At 39.2% G+C, this 21,001-nt stretch overlaps 1 protein-coding gene and 1 long non-coding RNA gene across 4 annotated transcripts in view; one reads left to right on the forward strand and one right to left on the reverse strand.

Moving 5' to 3' along the window:
• The window catches only part of LOC107836998 (uncharacterized), a 22,037-nt gene extending 6,680 nt beyond the window's left edge, over positions 1-15,357 (reverse strand). Inside the window, exons 1-3 of the long non-coding RNA XR_001662976.1 lie at positions 15,347-15,357; positions 7,001-7,006; positions 141-146 (exon numbers count right to left, since the gene is read on the reverse strand). This is a non-coding gene — a long non-coding RNA (uncharacterized LOC107836998). The remainder of the gene's footprint in view (positions 1-140; positions 147-7,000; positions 7,007-15,346) is intronic.
• The window catches only part of aifm3 (AIF family member 3), a 21,840-nt gene extending 3,307 nt beyond the window's left edge, over positions 1-18,533 (forward strand). The window contains exons 2-21 of one of the 3 annotated variants that reach the window (XM_016674914.1): positions 2,263-2,493; positions 7,240-7,453; positions 8,989-9,098; positions 9,178-9,287; positions 9,375-9,419; positions 10,357-10,453; positions 10,557-10,669; positions 11,634-11,720; positions 11,815-11,906; positions 11,986-12,116; positions 13,713-13,828; positions 14,078-14,149; positions 14,326-14,389; positions 14,468-14,544; positions 14,641-14,758; positions 14,847-14,945; positions 15,877-15,952; positions 16,038-16,142; positions 17,197-17,217; positions 17,333-18,533. In XM_016674914.1, coding sequence (XP_016530400.1) covers positions 2,463-2,493; positions 7,240-7,453; positions 8,989-9,098; positions 9,178-9,287; positions 9,375-9,419; positions 10,357-10,453; positions 10,557-10,669; positions 11,634-11,720; positions 11,815-11,906; positions 11,986-12,116; positions 13,713-13,828; positions 14,078-14,149; positions 14,326-14,389; positions 14,468-14,544; positions 14,641-14,758; positions 14,847-14,945; positions 15,877-15,952; positions 16,038-16,142; positions 17,197-17,217; positions 17,333-17,375 — 1,821 coding nt within the window. In that variant the 5' untranslated portion in view covers positions 2,263-2,462 and the 3' untranslated portion in view covers positions 17,376-18,533. Of the gene's footprint in view, positions 1-2,262; positions 2,494-7,239; positions 7,454-8,988; positions 9,099-9,177; positions 9,288-9,374; positions 9,420-10,356; positions 10,454-10,556; positions 10,670-11,633; positions 11,721-11,814; positions 11,907-11,985; positions 12,117-13,712; positions 13,829-14,077; positions 14,150-14,325; positions 14,390-14,467; positions 14,545-14,640; positions 14,759-14,846; positions 14,946-15,876; positions 15,953-16,037; positions 16,143-17,196 lie in introns of all 3 variants that reach the window. The other 2 variants (XM_016674913.1, XM_007559202.2) reach the window with 2 other exon arrangements.
• Positions 18,534-21,001: the final 2,468 nt, after the last annotated feature.

Consider the following 21,001-nt stretch of genomic DNA (forward strand, 5'->3'; position numbering starts at 1 on the left):
ATAGATAGATAGATTGATTGATTACATTATTGTAGCGTAACATCAGGGTGAAAAATGAAATGTCACATTTTATTACATGTGAAGTTTAAAATCAACCCTCGATGACATTTACCCTTGCAATCAGTTTGAGATTTTGTGACATTCTTCTTCGTAGTGTGATACCATCGCTGATTGCAAATCCCTATGCGAAGGCCAACTCTGACTGATGGATGTGACCTTTGGTAGACCTTTCAGCTGCTCAGCGTTCGTTAACAAGCGGCGCCTCCACACTTCCGAGCGGGAGCTGCGTTCCGCTAATTCTCCCCTGCAATACAATTCCAGTAACAGGTAGTACAGTCGTAGTGAAACTGACAGCTTGTTTGCTAGCAGGATTACTAGCACTGCTCGGGGACAGGCCCAACAGCGATGGAGCGGGATCTGCGTCATATGTTGTGGAGACCAAATCTGCTTAACCTACTTTGGGGGTTTTTTTTGGACAAAATATTTTTTTTGCCGTTTTGTTGGAAGTCCAGTGTGAAATAGCTCTCGGCTTTCCAGTGCTGTTCATCAAAATTTCAGTTGTGACAAATAATTAAAGCGCAACATGCGAGAGGCAAGTTTTTCCATGCAGCGTCTCACTTGGGGAAGGGCTTTGAGCGAGTGAAATCTGCGACGTGGGTGATGGTCTCGCTGGAGGAAAGTTCAGATACGTGGAGGAGTTTATGCAGGAATGCTGAAAAAGAAGCTTTACTCCATCTGCAGGACATTAAATATGGCTAGTCATATTTATTACAAGAAATCAACTTTACCACTTGGTATATCACTGGTTGTTTTCTCAGTCTTTCTGCAAGGCAGTTGAATGTAGTCTGCATATTTAACACCATGGACTTGATAGGAAAGTCAGCCTCATCAGTGTTCCTTCAGGCTTATTACACTTTAATACAGTATAAAGGATGAGGTCCTAATAACTTGAAGTCAAATCATTTAAGTTGCAGTTTAAAATTTTACAAATGTCAGGGCTTTCTAGGTTTTTTTTCCAGGTTTTCATTAGAACATGACCAAATATTATTTTATGTCATAGGACAGAAAAATTCAAGTTGTGTTATTCTTATGTCATGTCTGCAGGACTCATTTCTTTGCTACAAAATGGCATCTTGTCGTGAAAAAAAAGAGAAGAGAGAACACAATCAATTAACTTTGGAAGTTTACGTTCAACTAAAAAACAGGCAGCTGAAATAATCTGGTTGCTTCAGTTTAAACACTCTTAAACTTTATCTCATAAGTCAATTTTGATCTTGAGTCTTCTTTGTAGGAATCGGTCAGGCTCCCAGACAATGACTTTGCAATAATTGCTCTCTCCATCTTGCATAAGTTGTCTATTTCCCTCCAGTTTGCGAGGACATATCTTGTCCACACAGATGTTATCCTGCATTATGTTCCAGATCCAGGATTGGCCATTCTTTAGCTCATTTGAATATATGTGTGAATGCTGAAAAATGGATTTCCTCTTTAGACACCTGAATGCTTTTCTGGTCAAAACTGACCTTCAGCCACTGCAAATGTTTAAATAACCTCTTTGTAGTTTCAGAATCGCAGGTTATTAGATCAATTTTTCATGAGTTTTCAGAAACTTTTCTGTCTCTCCTCTCCATTCAACACAGAACCTCTTTTTTTTTTTTTACAAGTTTAAGCACATTTAGATGTGCTCAGAATATCAAGCAGTCTCTGTGCTTGTAAAGGATAATTGGTTGATGGATTGCAGCAAACTGAGTGACGCGTCTGTCAATGTGTGTGTTCAGATCCATGGCACCGAGCGCCACATGTGTAACGTACCACAGCATAGGTGAAGCAGCAGAGTTGGCAGAAATGTGGCGTCTGACAACGAAACAAGACAAGGGGGAGCTTTGAAACTCAGGGGGCCTCTGGTTCCCTTGAAAACAGTGTCTGACAGGAAAGTTTATAGGTGCTGGAGTGGGGTTAATATTTAACAAGTTCCCATGCAAAATGCATGAACAAAGGTAGCAACGTGTGTGAAAATGTTCCTAATTAACAAAGTTACTTCCTTTTGACAAGCATTTACATTTTACATACACACACACACACACACACGCACACGTACACACACACACATTGTTAAATTGAAGGGATTTTTTCCCCTGCTTAGATTAAGTAACTTGTTTTATTTTAAAACGTTTGGTTTGATCCTTGTAAAGCTGGTAGGTTTTCATAGCTGTGAGCCGTATCATTTTCATGCCTTTTTTTTTTTTCTCCCTTTTTTCGCAGATTACATAAAAGAGCTGGTGTGTGCAATGGCTGTCTTCGACTTGCAGGGTTTCATGCCACCTGTTCTGCATCACTTTCCTCTCTTTGCTGCACAGCCAGGTCCGACGATCTGACCACACCTCTCCTTCCTCCCCCCAAACCCTTCCTCCCCCCCTCTCATCCTCCCCTTTTTCTTGGTGTCCATCTTTCCTGGGCCCACCATGGGAGGATGCTTCTCCAAACCCAAGCCAGGTAAGAAAGATGCTTTCCAAGCTCATGTCTTAAAGGAGATTTAGAGTCCAGGTTCAGAAGTTTGCTTATGCTCACCTGAAATAGGGTTTAATTAGCTTTTAAACTCTGTGATCTGGGTGAAAACATTTTGGTTGCCCTTAAATCTTCTCAATTCTCAAATAATTTTGTCCCTTTCCTCCTGAACGAACTGGCACAATGCTGCCTTGTGTGCATTTTTCAGATCTTAAACCTAATTTTCTATGGGACTGAGATCAGGGCTTTTGTGACTGACGCTTGAAAACATCAACTTTGTTATCCTTAAGCTAATTTGTAGCATATTTGGGTGTATGTTTTGTATCATTGTCCATTTGTCCTCAAGTCCTAATTTGCTGGCTGATGTCTCAAGAAGTTGCTTCAATTGTTCCACATAATGTTCTTTCCTCAAGATTTTTGTGATGTGCACCAGTCCCTCCTGCGGCAAAACACCGACACAAGATGCTGCCACCTCTGTACTTCACAGTTGGGAAATGTGTGTTCAGGTTGAGAGTTCAAAAATAAAACTAATCAGAACAGCCAAACATATCAGTGCGACCAAAGGAAATGTTTTCCAAAAAATGAGGTCTCTGACAAATGGCTTATTTCTTGTCAATTAACGATTATGATTAACTCTGATTTTCCTGACGCCTCTTTCTTTCTTTGCTATTACTTATTGATACTAAAAAAAGAATAACAGAGTGTTTGCAGAACATTAGCAGCATCTACACCAAACCTTGTTGCCAGAAGGACCAGGGAGCCTGTAGCAACGGAGGCCCCCACTGATTAGGAAAAGATTGGATGTTTTGAGTTTTGGCCTGATCAACCTGAAAATTTTCTGATTCCAATCACCTGCTGATTAGACAGTTCATCTCTGGGTTTGTAAACTGCTCTACCAGTATGTTTAAAGAGGTTCTGACAAAGATAATGCCAAAATGTGAGCTACAATTACGAATAAAAGCAGATGCAGCATAAGACGCTGTGATCTAACTGCGGTTGTCTGCCATTAGGTCATTTTGTCCATCAAGAGAAATCTTGTCGTTGGATCAGTGGAATATTATTATCACAAAGACATTTATTTTTTCTTGTTTTCAGAGGTTGCAGGAAACACAAACTAGATGCAGAATAAATTAAACTGTTCAGTTTGAATAATTTTCTGGCCGCCTCCAAATTCTGCTGTGCACATGATCTCAGCCTCCTCTGTTCGCAGTACAATGTTTTGTGTGGGAGGAAGTTAAAAGCATCTTCATCAAAAGAGGATTACATGCTGAGACTCAAATATACCCTGAACAGAACATGTTGTCATGTCCCTGTTTGATATGCATCATACGGTGGAGAGAAGGAGGAGGGGAACACAGTAGGGATCTTTCACTGTAAATTAAAGACTCAAGATTTCTGAATTTATGTTAATAATTTCAACGGTTAATAGCTTACCAGCAACATATATCTTTCCAGTTTTCTTGTATAAATCGAGGTTGGTTGGTCCAGAAGTCATGAGCTAGCAGCTAGCTAAAAGAGGCCAAGACCAAAGTGAACTTCAAGCATTTAAAAACAAGCGAGTGTAGAAAGCAAAAACACAGTGGTTTATACTTCTAATTTTACTACAGTTATTCATTTTTCTACTTTATTTGAGTCAGTAACTGTTTAAAAATATTAACTGTGTTTTAAGGACTTCAATCTTTATGATTGGATTAGCCAGAGTAAGTCGTCTGTATTGGGGCTGAGTGTACAAAGGAGCTGAAGTGTCTTGGATGGAGCGGGAGAGAAGCACTGATGGCGCCAGAGTTTAGCCAAAAAGGACGACCTCATGATTTCTGTGTCCCGACCCTCAGCTATGGTCATAGATAATTACTGAAAGGACATCCGGGTCAGCCTCCAGGTGTGGAGCTCTGTCCTCTGAGAGGAGCACCCAGCTGTTGCTCCTTTGCGATGAAGGGGGTCATTTGAGGTCAGGATGTCCTCTGAATTACCCCCCACTCCCACCCACTCTGCAGGTTTTCCAGGCACTTCCCACCACGAGGAAATCCTGAGCCAAAAGTAAACAAACGTAATAATAAATTCAATACAAATGTCTGTGATGCACGAGGGAAATTTTGAACTGTAAAGGCCCCTAAAGTCGAACATCTCACAAGCCCTGACCTATATCTATATCTATATATATCTATATGCACTCAATCCACAAATTTACTTTCAATGTTGGTGTTTTAAAGATTTATCTGAACTACTCATTTTCCATGTGTTGGATGCACACGTCTACATTTATTAATCCACACAGCATCAGTTATCACAGGGCAGATATTATAAAATGATGCAGACTAAAATCTGACCATTGTCGCTATCAGTAAGGTCATAATTCTGACTGGATGTCTCACCCCTGTTCTTGGTAGACTAAGGTCATTTAAACTGGTCAGTCTCCTGGGATATATGCTGCTTTTAAACACAATGTTTTAATTTAAATAGGGCTAGGCCCAATTCAGAGCTTTGTTTTTCAGTTTATTTCATTACAAAACTACTTCAATGAGTGCTTGGGATCATTGTGCTGTTAGAAAACCCCACATTCGCCCTGTAGTTGAGGAAAGGCTGAAGAAACTAAAGGTGCCGTTTTACTCAAATGCGATTTCTGCAGGCGTATCTCTGGCCACGTGAGTCGATGTTGATGTTAAACTGGCTTCAGTGTGGACAGTGTTTTTTCAGCATCTTGCAGTACATGCTAGGCTAGCACGTTGGTGCCACCTGAGTCGTTTTCTTCCATCAGTTTAGGCCTTCCTTCAGATCTTACACCAATTTACAGCTGCTTGAATTGATCATGTCGGAATCTGCAGCATTTTAGGAAAACGCCCTGAGGTGTTCTCTAAGTTCTGTAAATCCACATTTCCCCTTCCTAGAATATCTCTGGAGTTGTTTGAGTATTTTGAGAGTTAATCGATCACAATGATGGCAGTCACAGAGAAAGTAGCAGCAGCAGCAGCAGCAGCAGCAGCTATAGTCAGGATCAGTAAGAAGACACTAATAGACTTTGGTCTGGTTATATGCATTGGTTGTCGGACAGGCTGTTCAGAGAACTTGTTCACTTTTGGCATCTAAGCTCATTGAAGTTGTTTGTTGTGCAACCACCATCATCTCCACCTATGATGTCTTCATGTAAGCTGCTCACTGTTGAGGTGGGAAAGTTTCAGATATGCAGCAAGTGCTGCTGTTTAAACGCCTTTATTGGAGGGTAAACGGTTCTAACATGAGCTGCGTGAGGAACGCAGGGCTTTAAAGATGTGGCTCTGTACCAACTCATTTGCATGAAAATATGCTGAAAACTTACTGATGCAGTGAAGTCACACAGCAGCAAATAAACATCCTCTGTTTTTTTTTTCATGTTTGTTTCACTTCTTTACACAACACACAGCAAGTAAATGACAGCTGCATTCAAAGCACTTTGAAAACATTTCCACAATCACATACACTATTCAGAAGTTGAGTGTTAAGAGTCGCTGCCTTACAGCAGCGTCTGGAGATTCTCCTCACAGGCACACAGCAGTCCCTCCTTCTTCCTCCACTTGTGCAATTGCACTCACTATTACGATTTTCCATTGATTTTAATTAAGACTTGCTCAGCAGGAGAAAATTCCAGGCAGATTACTGTGTAAGAACCGGAATGATCAGCAAATTTTTCCAGCCGAACAGATAAAGCCTGCTGCAGTGAAGCTGGAGTTACACAGCGCCTTCTCCACATCACGGAGCCGACGGCGGCGCATCGTCCTAAAGAACCCGAATCCATACATGACAAAAATGTTTGTCAGGTCTTCACGAAAGCAGAAACTGAAAGATGCTTCTTTTTTTTTGTAATTTAAATGTGTTGTTTTACTTTTCAGGAACCCGTTTAGCACCGCAGTTTCCACAAGAGGTGAAATTACAGTTTTTGAAATATAACTCAAAGTTGTGCAGGAAATGATGGTTTCCAGGCCAGGAGCTCTGAACCATCTTCACAGGTTTATGACAAAAAGATTTTGTAAAAGCGACTTTAGATCAGGGCACGATGTGTTAATTTGTGACAAATTTTTTCAGACAGGTTGTGTTTAAGTTTCTTGATTCTGCAGGCTGGTAGTAATCAGGCCTGGTTGTGGCTGGTGATTTATCACAGTTAAATTTCAAATGGGTGAGGTTAGGCCAGCACAACTCATCAAATGCAATAAACACTCAAGTTATGTTTGTTATTTACTTGTTGATCTGAAACGTGTGACGAAAAGGCAAAAACATTAAAAAAAAGGTGAGGGGGGGGCAGCACTTTTTCAAAGCGCAATGATTTATGATTTTGTTTATTATTCAGAGCATGAGTGGCAAAATTAATGATAGAAAAAACAGTGAAGGGAGCCCAAAAATAGAAAGAAAAATTATATTCTTAAAAATCAATTTCTTTCCTGAATACTGCTTTCATTTGTCCAAGTTGTGGAGATGTCTATGATCCATAGACAACTCTCTTTTTCTAAAGGAAAAACACTCTCACAATGCACTGGTGTGAAAGTAAAAGAAAAAAGGGAAAAAGAAAACTATATTAAGAGTGTAGAGCTTTAAGGAAAGCTAACACTAACAATCAGCCAACATTAAGATGTTTATTTGTTAATAGTTTCAGTCTATTTCTATCTGAAATCACTTGGTCACTGATATTAACTGTGGCATAGCAGTGACCGCTCTGTACGCATTTATTCAGCGGGTTTCTAAGAACCATATGTCTGTGTTGTGCAGTTGAAGTCAAAGTGGAGCTCTCTCTCCTGGAAAAAGAAAAAGAAGTGGACGGCCTGTCCCCTAATGGCAAAGCGAGCCCCTTCGCCGACTGCAGACCGAATGGGGCCCTGGCTCACAGCTCTGACGAAGACTCCATGCTGCTGCCGCTCAACCACAACTCCCGGGAATATGTGGAGGCCTCCGTGTGTCACGTTAAAGACCTGGAAAATGGACAGTAAGGAAAAAGGAATCATATATTTACTTTATTTTATTTTTTTCTTACAAGAAGCAGATCATTCTGCTTCCTTTCACTCCTGCATCCCCTGCACCTTAAAGGTTTTGTTATGTTAGACGTCGTCTTTTATTAAAATATATGTGATACAGTAAAGCAAGGTATTTTTTACTTTTTAAGAGGAAGGAAAGACATGCATGGTGTGGAGTTTTGTTTTGATGAATATAAATCAGAAGAATGTGTAACATGTCATGTTATTCAACCTTTTGCTTCAAATCAGGTTACAAGTCTTTTAAAGAACATCTCTACCAGCTTTGCACATCTACTCACTGGATGTTTTGCTCATTCTTTATTGTAAGGCAGCTTAAGATCACTCAGACTGCACTTTGACTAGGACACGTTGAGCTAAACCCTGCCATTGTGGCTCAGGCTGTATGTCAGACTGAGCCACACCTCAAAATCAAGTGTTTACAGCTTCGAACGCATGTTTTCTTACAGAAAGTCCTTGTATCTGTAAGTCAAGCACAGTGTTATGCTGCCATTTGCACGGTGTGCTCAGAGTGATCTACATTAGTTTTCCTCCGCACATAGTGTGCTGCATGTTGGTCAGAAGTTTCAAGTTGGACTCTTCTGATCAGAACGTTGCAAAACGGAAACTGAGCTTTTCTTTCAACAATGGCTTCTTGTGAGAAATGTTCTGGATCTCTGCAGCTCATCCAAGGTTACCAAGGGACTCCTGGCTCTTTTCAGGCAGTGGATATTTTCTTACTACCTAACTCTGATCTAAACTTCACCACTACTTTTCCCCTGACCCGTCTGCTCTCTTTCTTCCTTGATCTTCATGGTGCCGTTTGTCCACTAGTACAAACCTCCACAGAACAGCAACACAGGTGGAAGCTATTTAATGATTAAGGGATTCATGAAGGCTTTTATTTCCTCTTTGATTTAGGGATATCACATCAGTGTGAGGATATGGCAATAAAATATATTGAAGCTTGTTGTTGTAATGCGACCAATTGTGAAAAAAGCCTTAAACAAAGCTGTTATGGTGATTCTACCAAGGCTTTGATTGAGCTCAGGCTGGACATCTACAGCAAACGTCCGACAGGTTGTTCTAGTTTCAGCTGGTTGATATGCTAACTTTACACAGATGGATGAGTCTACTTCTATATTAGGCTTGTGTTGCCATCCAGAATCATTGAGCATTATTTAATGAGTTTGCTGTGTCTAAGTTTAAGCCCTGAAGCAGGGAGTCAATGGCAGCAAAGAAAACAGTGATGAATAATGAATATATAAAAGTGTACAGAAAATACAGACTTTTTTATGCTAGCAATATAAGAACCAGAAAACTAAATGCAGTCTCAGATACTGTGAAACAACAAATGATTTTGCAAGGCGTTGTTGCTGTTTTCACATTATGCATAATTTAGTTTCCCCCTTGAATTTGTCGTTTGGCTGATTGTTGAATTAGAACCTGCTCTGTTTTTGCTTGGCTGATTGTTGAATTAGAGCCTGCTCTGTTTTTTCGCCTGGGACAGAATGCGAGAGGTGGATCTGGGATGTGGCAGAGCTTTGCTCATCAAACAACACGGGGAGTTTTCCGCCATGGCCCACAAGTGTCCGCACTACGGAGCACCGCTGGTCAAAGGTCAGAATTGTGTTGATTATCATTGCGACTATTATTTTCCATCACTTGAACACCTTTGACTTACCATCTCTCCTTGTAGGTGTCCTATCCAAAGGACATGTGCGCTGTCCCTGGCACGGCGCCTGTTTCAGCACAGCAACAGGAGACATAGAGGACTTCCCAGGTCTGGACAGTCTGCCTACCTTCCAGGTGACCTTCCCTGCTGCTGGTCCCTCCTAACACTTTGTCTGCCTAATCAAAAAAGTGAACACGTCGCTTGATGTCTGTTTGCTCCAGGTCAGAGTTGAGAAGGACAAGGTGATCATTCGTGCAAACAAGCAGGTAATAAACAAGCAAACAAAAACAACAACAAAAAAAAGAATGGGAATAATTTATCTAAAACTTTTTCACATTTTGTCACATTACAACCACAGACTTCAGTGGATTTTATTGGAGTTTCTTGTCATGGGTTATTAACAAACTGAGCAAAATTCTGAAATTGGAGAAGTATTGATGATTTCCAGAGATTTTGCATGGATAAAAATCTTAAAAGTGTGGCATGGATTTGTATTCATCTCCTCTAAGTTGTCACTTTGTAGAATCAGTGCAATTAGGGCATGTCTTTACCACTGGTGGACATCTGCAGTCTCAGGTAATTGCTTTGTCCGTTTTGGAAAATTGCTTTGACTCAAATTAGATGGAGAACAAAATTCAAGCAACGGCTTTACAGTTTATATTGTCGGCTAAACTTTGACCATCCTCACACATGAACATGCTTTAATCTGAACTATTAAACTATCGGTATTAGATCTAGCTGGTAGTTTAAGGTGGTTGAATATCTGCTGACGGTCTGTTGCAGCCTCTAACAGGTTTTGTTCCTGCTCTGTTTTTAGCGCTATCCTTCCATCAACTCTGACGAGCTCCTGGCTTTCTTTCAGCAATAGCTTCACATTTCCATGAAGGTCATTTATGGACTGCAAAACTTATATCTTGTTGACAGATTTGTCCACTTGATTGGTGGATCTCTGCAGCTCCTAGGCTTTATTACTGCACCTAAGACGTTAGTGCTCCCCGGACTTCACCTGTCAGTTTAGTTGGATGTCCATGTCTTGGTTGGTTTGTTGCTGTACCATGTTCAGATGATAGGCGAAGCGCCACTCTTTTGAAGTTTTCAAAGCTCTGTACTTTGTTTTATAATTTGTCAAAATGTGAAAAAGTTCTGCAGGCAGAAGTTGAACAAAGCTGCTAATGAATTCATTAATCTTTAATACCGTTTCAGGCTCTTCAGTCACAAAAGAGATCGAAACCCATGTCCCGATGTTCGGCCGTCATCAACTCCAACACCGGCTTCAGCCATGTTCTCATCGTCGGCTCAGGTTGGTGTAGACCACCAACTTGTTTTTAATATGAAAAAAAAAACTGTTTCCATATCTTCTTCTTAAAAGACAATAGGGTTGAAATTTGTGAATTTGTCGGCAGGTCCAGCGAGCCTGGTGTGTGCAGAGACACTGAGGCAAGAAGGCTTCACAGATCGCATCGTCATGTGCACCATGGACAGACATCCTCCGTATGACAGGCCTAAACTGAGTAAGGTTTGTACACAGACTCCAGCTATATACACTGAGACGCAGCTCATTATGTTGGGAAGCTTACATAAGAGACTGCAGAGTTGCTGCTTTGGTCAGTGGCTCTTTAGGGAACAGCTACTTATTGTGCAGCAGCCAAGCTTAAGAAAGTTGAGAGTTGGGACAAGTTCTACAGAGCCTCAGGAAAGCAACCACCACAATCTTGAATGTCATTTATTAGGAATTTATTTGATGGATCAACACAAAGTAGAGCTTAGCTTTGAAGTGGAAGATGAGTTAATGGGAAGATCAATGGAGCAAAACAGGACAATGATGGATAAAAATCTGTCTGCAGCTGCAAAAGAACTTGAGAATAAGGCAAAGGTTTACAGTCCAGCAGGAAGACGGTGCCAAACCATCAATCAAAGCTACAAAACGATTGTTTAGATTAAAGTACATGCATATGTTAGAATAGATGAGCCGGTCAAGACTAAATTAAACTGAGAATCTGTGGCAAGACTTGAAAATTGCTCATTTCCATCCAATCTTACTGTGATTGAGCTGTTTTACAAAGAATGAGCAACAATTTTGGTGTCTAGATGTGAAAAGTTGGGGTAAAATTTCAGAAAACTGTGGTTCTATAAACATTTGACTCCAGAGTCTAAATAGTAATGCACAGAACATTTTGTCAGATCTGTAAATGTAAACAAATTTCAGTCCATTTCATAATTATTCCACACCTTATTTTGGTGTAGTTTGTGGTTGTAAAACGTAAGAAAATGTGAAGAAGTTCAAATGATGCAAGGCTTGGTATAGACTAAAGAAAAGAACATTATTAGCTTTTTTATTACGTCCACAAATTATACTGATGATGGCTCAGAATACCGTCATAATATTAAGTTTAAAATGATCTTTAAACAGTTTTCAGCAGGGTGAAATAGAAATGCGGTTCACGGTTTTTGCTCTGTGTTGGTAACTTTGTTGTCTTCAGTCTTTAGAAAGCACAGCAGAGCAGCTGAGGTTACGCTCCATGGACTTCCTACAGGACCACGACATTGAGCTGCTCACAGAAAAAGAGGTGAGGGACTTTGGACAATTTATCTAATAAATGAAACCATTTTTTTTTTTATTTTAAGTTTGTTTAAGCAAAAAGTCTCCAACAATCGTTTTAGGTTGTAGCAATGGATGTTAAGACTCGATCTGTAACTTTTGAAGACGGCTTGAGGATGGAGTACAGGAAACTCTTTATTGCTTCAGGAAGCAAGTAAGAAAAATAACTAATTCTGTCTGATGACTAAGTAGCCGAAACTCTTAATGCCTAATTTGATTTAATTGTTTTAAAGACCAAAACCAATGAGCTACAAGGGGAAAGACGTCAGGAATGTTTTCCATCTCCGGACGCCTGAGGATGCTAACAGCATAGCGAGGCTTGCCAACAACAAGAACGCCGTGATTGTGGGAACGTCTTTTGTTGGTGAGACAAAAACTCATATTTAATTATTTCATTCTCAATTAAAGTAAAATCAAATAAAAAAAAAATGTGTGTTTAATATTCAAAATAGCTCAGCATTGTTTTTTATCCTTATGACTCTACAATATGCCCAAAGCTCAACAATAGGCTAAAAACAGCCTGGTAAGAAAATTTAAATGTGTTTAAAAAGATAAAAATTAATAAGTAAGTCACTTCATTGGACACTTCCAGTTGGTGTCATTACTTAATTAGATTTTTAAAAAGCCAAGATAAAAAAACTGACATTGCTCCTTTTAAAAATATATTTATTATTATTATTATTACTAATAGACTATTGCTGTTTTGTGTGCACAAAAGTGTAGATCCTGAAGATTTACTGTCTTTCTTTTCATCTAAGCATGCTGTTTTTAATAACTCTTTATTTTTTTTTATTTGTTTGTAAATTTGCCCTTACACATTCAGCACAGTATGTTATTCTTATTTTTCTGTTCCTACCTTAGTATGAATCAGCTGTGGAGAGGTGATGATTTTAGCTTGGTTTGGGCACCTTGTGGTCACTAAGTCGACTGCAAACTCATCTGTAAAATCTGGTATGCTGAGGAGATCAAAATATATTAATGTGCAAAAATAGCCCAGTCAAAGTCCAGGCTTGAATCCAAAGGCAGACTTGAAAAAATGATTTTCACAAACACCATCCATCCACTCTGTCTGAGCTTCGGCAATTTTACTAATTAGAATCTGCAACAGTTTCAAAGCTGGCAAATTCATCATATATCCACAGTAGAGCTGAGTCTGGTTAATCAAAGTATTTACTTCCTGGGGGCCAAACACAAATGCAAATTCACTTTTCATGTTTTTATTAATTTAAAAAATGTTGAAACCCATGTACCTTTTCCTTCTACATCACAAGTAGGCTCTACTTTGAGTTGTATATAAAACAACTTAAAGTTGAAAAATAACAACTTAAGGTTGTTATTTATAGGTTTAGTCCACATTTTGTTTATGGTGACAAAATGGTTCAGTAGGATGTGTACTTTGCAGTGTAATTATTGTGGCCAGGGAATGAAACTGTTTGATGGGACTCATAAGCAGCCGCTTTATGCTGGAGAGCGACTGGTGCTTTAAATTATGACAACGTTACTATTGGTTTATGTGCAAAGGTAGAAAGATATATAAAAGTCGGACAACAGGAGGCAGTGTGGTGCTTTCGCAGATGCTGCAGCAGAAACATATAAGTCCTCCCAGTCATGCTGACTAAACAATATTAAAGACTAAATACGGCCCTGTGTAGAAAAAATGCTTTTTTTAAATGCAGAAATATAAAAAAAAAAAACACTGATTGTGAGGTTTTGTCTTTGTCTCTAAATTCTCAAGGACCTTCCTGAAATAAAAGAATAGCTCACATGAGTTTGAAGCTATAATACAGAGAGCTTGTTGCAAGGATACACCTGCAGACCACAGAGGGTGCAGAGGGAGGAGTTTTCAATGTTCACTGTTTAAAAGTTGGGGCTGGCCTAATAAATGGAGAGGGATTTGCTTAGACAGATTAAAATAAATGCATGAAAACATTTCCCACCTTGTGTTTTGTTGTGCTGACAGGTATGGAGGTGGCTGCAGCTCTGACTGATAAGGCCCACTCAGTGTCTGTCATCGGGATCGAGCCGGTCCCCTTCAAAAAAGCTCTCGGGGAGAAAGTAGGGAAAGCCATAATGAAGGTAAAGGCTCCCTCCGTCCTGGGAATTTAAGCCTTTGTGAACATGAAGCACATCCACAGCGCCGTCATCAGTATTCTCCCCGAGAATACGCTGCTGGTTAAAATGCAAATCCCATTAGTTGTTTCTGCTGCTGGTCAATACCGCGCCAGAAATTGGAGCAACGATTGATCATTGAAAAGAAGTGGAGGCTGCTGTGACGTGTCCCTGTTGTGGTTTCGGTGTAACTCTGAGGTGTCTTCGTCTCTGCAGCTGTTTGAGACAAACAGGGTGAAGTTCTACATGCTGAACGAAGTGTCGGAGATGATTGGTCAACATGGACAGGTATTCAGAAAGTGAGAGAAATAGCAGGACATACTGCTTAGTCTCCTCCTCTGCAGAATCTGGAAACCTTAAAGTTTAAAGTATTTATTTATGTAACATGAAATAATTAAGTGAACACAAGTGCAGCAGCTACTGTTTTACATCAAAATGAACCATTTTTGCCCCCTGTTTCACAGCTGAAGGAAGTTGTTCTGAAGAGTGGGAAAGTCCTGCGGGCGGACGTGTGCGTCATCGGAGCAGGTAGTAAATGTGCTTTCTCTCTTTTTTCCTGCCAGCCTCCTACATGTTAAGCCCGCTGACATGACTCTGCTTTTGCAGGGAGTGTTCCTGCAACAGGGTTTTTGAAACAGAGCGGCATCCACTTGGACTCAAAGGGCTTCATCACCGTGAACAAGGTGTGCTGCAGTCCTCTGTGGTCTGAGTAGAAAGTCTACCTTTGTTGTGTTTTTTTTCTTTCTTTTTTTTCCCACTAACGTTCATCTCTGCTGCAGATGATGCAGACAAACGTTGACGGGGTGTTTGCTGGAGGAGACGTGGTCACGTTTCCGTTTCCACCTCGCAACAACAAGAAGGTGAACATCCCTCACTGGCAGATGGCTCATGTGCACGGTGAGCGGGTCAAAGCTCGGTTCAGACTTTGGAAAGCTGTCAAAGACGCGTGTAAGATTTATTTGATTTCTCTCATTGTTGCCGACAGGCAGGGTGGCAGCTCTCGGCATGATGGGCAGAGTCTCCGAGTTCAAAACTGTGCCTTACTTCTGGTCGGCCATGTTTGGGAAGACCATTCGCTATGCAGGTGGGGGCAAGGGGCCGCGGAGGATGTTCCCTGACCCGGAGTATTTTGAAGAAAAATATACCTTCTGATGAGATTTCAAAGTTTTTTAAAGTGGAAAATTAAAAAGACAGGCATTGGTGTCTTAACAGCTGGGTGTAAAAGTGATTTACTATTTTTTAGATTTTAGATATTTTCATTTCACAGTTTGGTTATTTCATGTAATTTCTTATCCTTCACTTGGATGAAAGAAAACAATAATTAATCCACATTAATATTTTTTCTGAATTAGGAAGTGTATTAAAAGTGAATTAACCCTTTCATGCATAGTGGTTCACTACAGTGGACAGCTGCCTAAAAGCCATGTTTTTATGTTATAAATGCACACAGACCACTGAAGTGGACACTAATGCATCATAAAATACACTATCAATTACTGGCCATCAGCTGCAATTGCAAGAAATGATCTTTGTTAAATCCAATATGGCCGACAGACAAAACAGCATGCCGACCGACCCGGTCCCTCCTTCTACTGTACACGACTCTTGCAGGTAAAAAAAAAAAAAAATATTGTGACATTAGATAACCCATAAAGAACAATACTACTGATGTGTTTTTCAAATAACAACTTTGGATTTGGAGAATATAGAAAATAAAAATAAAAAATTGGAAAATAAATCCCAACACAATGGATCACAATTCATGCATGAAAGAGTTAAATCAAAATTTTAACATTTCTGCTGTACTTTGCAAAACAAACAAGCTAATTCATATCCATTTCAGACCAGTTTCATCTAAATTCTGATACAGTCCAATCATCTGTCATCCTGAAAGTATTTTTTTCCAAAATACATACAGTGCCTTTAGGAACATCCTCCCTGAAAAAGAAACGCACATCATAGCTATTAAGATGAAAAACTCAAACCATTTTATGTGTCCTTTTCCGTGTTTTGAGGTTATGGCGATGGATTTGATGATGTCATCATACAAGGAGATCTGGATGAATTACGATTTGTTGCTTTTTATACAAGGTAACTGTTGCACTTTTAAACTGTAAGCCAACTAAAATATTTGGACTGTTTTACAATCGTTCGTTTGCTCTGTTCCCGTCTGAAGGAGCGAGGAAGTGGTTGCTGTCGCCAGCATGAACTATGACCCCATCGTATCTCGGGTGGCAGAGGTCTTGGGATCCGGAAAGACGATTAAAAAGCGAGACGTGGAGTAAGTCTCCATTTGGGATTTTATACTCATCGCAGTTGGAAGTTGTATTTTTAAAGTCTTGGAAAAAAAATTCACTGGGTGTTTGAGTTTGGGACTTAGAAAAAAAAGAAAGCTCTAAATGTAAAACATGAAAACATGATTAGCTAATAAAAGCTGCAAAAGCTTTAGGTTCTTTTTTTTAACATTTTTAAATGTTTATCGTATGGATAAAATACAAAAAATCCAGCAAGATTGTTTACATTCTTACAATCATGAATCTCGCCTTATTTGTTCAATTAATTTAAAGTTAAGATTTAATTTCAGTCAAGTGACTGCATTTTAGTTTGACCATCATTCAGTTTTTGCATGAATGATGCCTTGGAGTTTCCTTGCACAACCAAAAACATCCTCAGTCCTCCAATAAAACCCATTGAGACAAAATTGTTACATATTATTTTGTAACTTTTCAGGATCTTTACAACCTACAGAGTAGATTGGTCATGCAAAAAATAAAAAATAAAAATAAAAAATGCTGGCTGCTTGTGGCATTCCTGTCAGGCCATGGCGCCCTGGGTGGTGAACCATACATCCAATGTTAAAATTGGTCCCTGAAGGCCACTCCTGGTTTATAGCCGGGGACTGGTGTCCTGTAACTTGTCCCTGGTCCAATATGTCTGAGTCAAATGGCTGAATTACCTCCTCAGTAGTCAAGTTTTGCAGAGTCTTGCTACCGACCTCATTATTAGACTCAGGTGTCTGAAGGCCTGTGTTTGAAGACCCCTGGTTTATAGCAACATTACATTAATACTTCTTGCATGTTAATTGTATTGAGTCAACGCATGCTACTGTATTTCTAAAAGCTTGATACAAAAACCTTTGTGTTTCGAAAAGAAAAAGTAAATGTCTTCAACAGTGACAGACGACATTGTCTCTTTGTCAAATACAGCGGCTTATATGTCAGTGTTGGTTTGTAAACGTTGCTGTTAAAATGTCCATTTTGTCTTGTCTTTTTGTTGTTCTACTGATCTTCATCTCTCTCGTGTCTTTCAATTTTGTGTGCAAACAAAAACTGAAGGATGTTAGCGCGGCTTGGCAAGTATGGAAAAACACGAGCTAATCCTTTTTATATGCAGCTGCACCATATCCACCAGCTCAAAAATGTAATAAAACTCTTTATCAGCAAGGATTTGACCACTATTGCTGTGTTGCAGGACTGGAGACATATCTTGGCTGATTGACAAAGGCTCTCATTGACTTCACCTCTGGAGTTCCCTAAAGGACAGACCCAAAGTCCACTGGATACCCTCACATGGACACTTTGGTGCTGAGGCCCTGAGCAGCTATCCTACTTCATTCACAGAAACACAGCGGACTCGATTCTCCGTCTGTCGGAGGCTCGCTCTGCTGACGACGACAGTATAACATGTTTTGCTCCGGAGAGACACTTTAACGTGACAAACTGAACCACACAGGGCTTGAACACACTGAATCACTGTGTGGGCAGATGTTTTTGTTCACAACAAAGCAATATTTCAGCCTTCGCGCTGCTGCAAGTTATATCTACCTGTACTTTTTTGTTTATAAGAAGCCAGAGAAGGGCATAGGCATTTGTTTTGTATAAATACGACTGTACATAGTTATAATCCTGATTGCACTGTAACAACAAAAGAGAATACACACTTTTGAGTGGGAAATAGATCGACTGTGCTCTCACACAGACCTTAGATCTGCATGGTAGAACTTACTGCAGTAATAAAAATAAAACGATGAGTCCCAAACCAGAGAATATTAATAAAGAAGCAGTAAAAATAAAAGCTTAAATCAGCAGCAGAACAAGTCCTCTTTAGACCAACCTTGAGCTTTAACGAGCTCAGTTATATGCACATGCATTTAATTTGCAACGAGATAATGTACTTCTTTGTATATGTTGCCTCGCTAGTAGAGTAAATACATTAAATTTTAATCATGTTTCTAATTAAGCTAATTATTAGTTTGTGCTTGCACAATAGATTCACGTTTTTCAAAAAATAAACAGCAATAACTCATCTAGATGAAAACTAGAAACTGTTTATTTTTGACGTTTCCAGACTCCATAGGGACTTTATTTGTTACTAACTCAGGGAACTGAGGTTTGTGGCCCAGGCTGATTGCTCCCTTACAGTCGCTGTTGCTTTAATATTCTCCCCTGTGATCTCACCGCTTCCCCTCGTTTTCCTTTAGCGATGCTTTGCAATGTGCTGAGAAGTGCAGAGCAGATGTCTCATAGCATACTGGTCTAATGAGGATCCATGCATACTTGATCCTTGACGCTTAAAGTCAACGAGGCAATTTGAAAAGCATTGTTCTTCCTACAGAGAAGCTGGAATGATGGTTTTATAACAACTTTGAAATAAAAAGTGATCCAACAGTAAAGGCCCACTGTTGCTGCTGTGTTTATTTCAGTTTTAACACTTTCTTTCCTGTGTGCATCCTTGATTGGTGTTGGCTGTTTTCTGCAGTTTTAAACCCAGCATGGTAAGAAAATGAGTCGTCTGTGGCGGTCCATCAAGAGCCCCAATCAACTAATTGTTTCATACCTGCTTTGAGGTTCATTAGATTTTTTCTTTTTTGGTTGTTTTATTTAAAACAGGGCTGCATAGTGATGCAGTTGGTAACACTGTCATCTTGCAGCAAGAAGGCCCTGAATTTCAATCCTGGTCTGAGTCCTCCCTGTGGATGTGTGGGTTCTCTACCGTCCTCCCGTAGTCCAAAAACATGAAGATGGGCTCTCCAAATTGTCCTTAGGTATATATATGTGTGTGTGGTTGTTTGTCCGTTGTGTCTCTGTCCTGGATTAGGACCTGACCAGGGCGTATTGTCGCCCACTGACTGCTGGAGAAAGGCACCACGACTCTGCAAGGATCAGTAGGTACATTAGATGGACAGTCTAAATAAATGTTCTTTATTCTGCTCATTGTTTACTTACAACATTTTACTATTACTTTTACTATTATTATTTTACTATTACTATTTTAAGCATTAGTAATATTATTTATTGTGATCATAACATTAGTCATAGGAAAATAAGCAACGTCTACCAGCAGGTTTCTTATAATTTACCACATGTTGTCAACTTACAAACAACAACATGCGTAAAGTAATGGATAATTGTACATGATTTTCATATTGTTTTGCAAATAAAAAGGTAAAACCTTTGGTGTGGATTTGTCCTGTGTCCAACTGCAAACATGACTCCATGCACTCTCTTCCATAAAGAACAGATTTGTAAAACGTACTGAAGATTGTGGTTGTAAAGGGACAAAATGTGGAAATTCGGAGTGTCGTCCAAACCTCTTAGTTCAGAAGAGTGAACTGAACCAAACTGGGATCGGAACCACAAAGAATAGAACTGGGTGCAACACAAAACCTTCAAAATACTGCATACAACTACTTTAAAGTTATATGAGATTTTAACATATGGTTACTTTACAAAGTACTAAATCATCAATCAAAATAAAGTGAATAGTTCTGATTAAACGCATTGGCAGCAACTGGGAGCAGGTTTGGGATGAAATGTTTTTTTCTAGATTAATAATATACAAGAGACTGAAAAGTTTAAGTCCATAAAAATATTTTATTTCAAACAAAGAAAAACAGATCGGTTTAGATTTATTTTTTTTTTTAATTATCGACAAACTGTTTCAGGGGAGAAAAACAAAATCAGTTAAGTTCAAGACTAAAGAAATATTAAAAATAAAAAAATACCACAGAATGGCTGAATTCATAAGTTTAACTAATGATACATGAAATCATTTTAAAATAAATGTATTTATAAAAAGACAGAATACCTGAGAGGATTCTAACACACAAAACAAACTAAACGCATTCACAGTAATATTGCAAACAGCCCGAAGAAGAGCTTTTAAAATGTTTTGGATCAGAGATGAGTAAAGATGCACCAATCCAAAGCTTTTGTCACAATCAATTGTATTGTTTTAACCTCTTAAATGACACATAAACAAGGAAGTGTTTGATTTTTGTAAACATTTCACAGAACTGAAATAAATAGCCATGAGTAATTATGGGTAATGGCAAGGCAAACAATATTTTAATGTATTTACAATTCACAGAAGCTTCATGAAAAAAAATGTTTAAACTACAAAAGTGTGTTTTTCATCTCAGGTGACAGTTGTTTGTCAGATTAAAAGTATATTTTGAAAATAACCTTCTCACAGGCATTAAATGGTTTTCATTAAGCCCACATTTCTGGGTTAAAAATATTTTTTTATTGGTTTAAGTAATTTAATAATCTTATTTGTTAAGTGACAATCATCACAGCTAAGAAAAATAAAGACTTAAACCAGCAGTCTGTGTGTATCAATATATATATTGTGCTTTACTTAGTGAACCGAGTTACTGACAAACTATGATGAGGAATCCAATTTGCATTTCCCGTGAAACATCCAGCTGTAAATGATCCCAATTGACCGAGAGCAATTACTTATTTGACTCACAGCGGATCTAAAAAGGAAACATTGGCCTAAGAATGAAAACAAATGAGATGCCAATCTTTTCCATCCTTGCAGTTCTCTCTTTGAGACATTTAAATATCTGGTAATCTGGTCCCAGTAATTAATATACTGGCCTGCTAATTTTACTGATCAGCAGGAAACAAATTAATCAGTTCAAAAATGCTGACATTTAATGAGGCATGACGGTTTGGATAGATGCACCCCTTCGAGTATAAAGCACCACAGCTGGTGCCGCCAATAAATATTCATGAATCACAAACGCTGGAGTGAAGGCATTAAGCGGAGCTAACGGTTACTCATCAGTTCAGTGCTGCAGCTCAGCTAGGAGCGACACATTAGTGCAGTGACTGCACTGCTCTTCCTGCTTCA

The sequence above is a fragment of the Poecilia formosa genome, unplaced genomic scaffold (genome assembly GCF_000485575.1).
Source record: "Poecilia formosa unplaced genomic scaffold, Poecilia_formosa-5.1.2 Scaffold103, whole genome shotgun sequence".
In the NCBI taxonomy this organism is placed as follows: Eukaryota; Metazoa; Chordata; class Actinopteri; order Cyprinodontiformes; family Poeciliidae; genus Poecilia; species Poecilia formosa.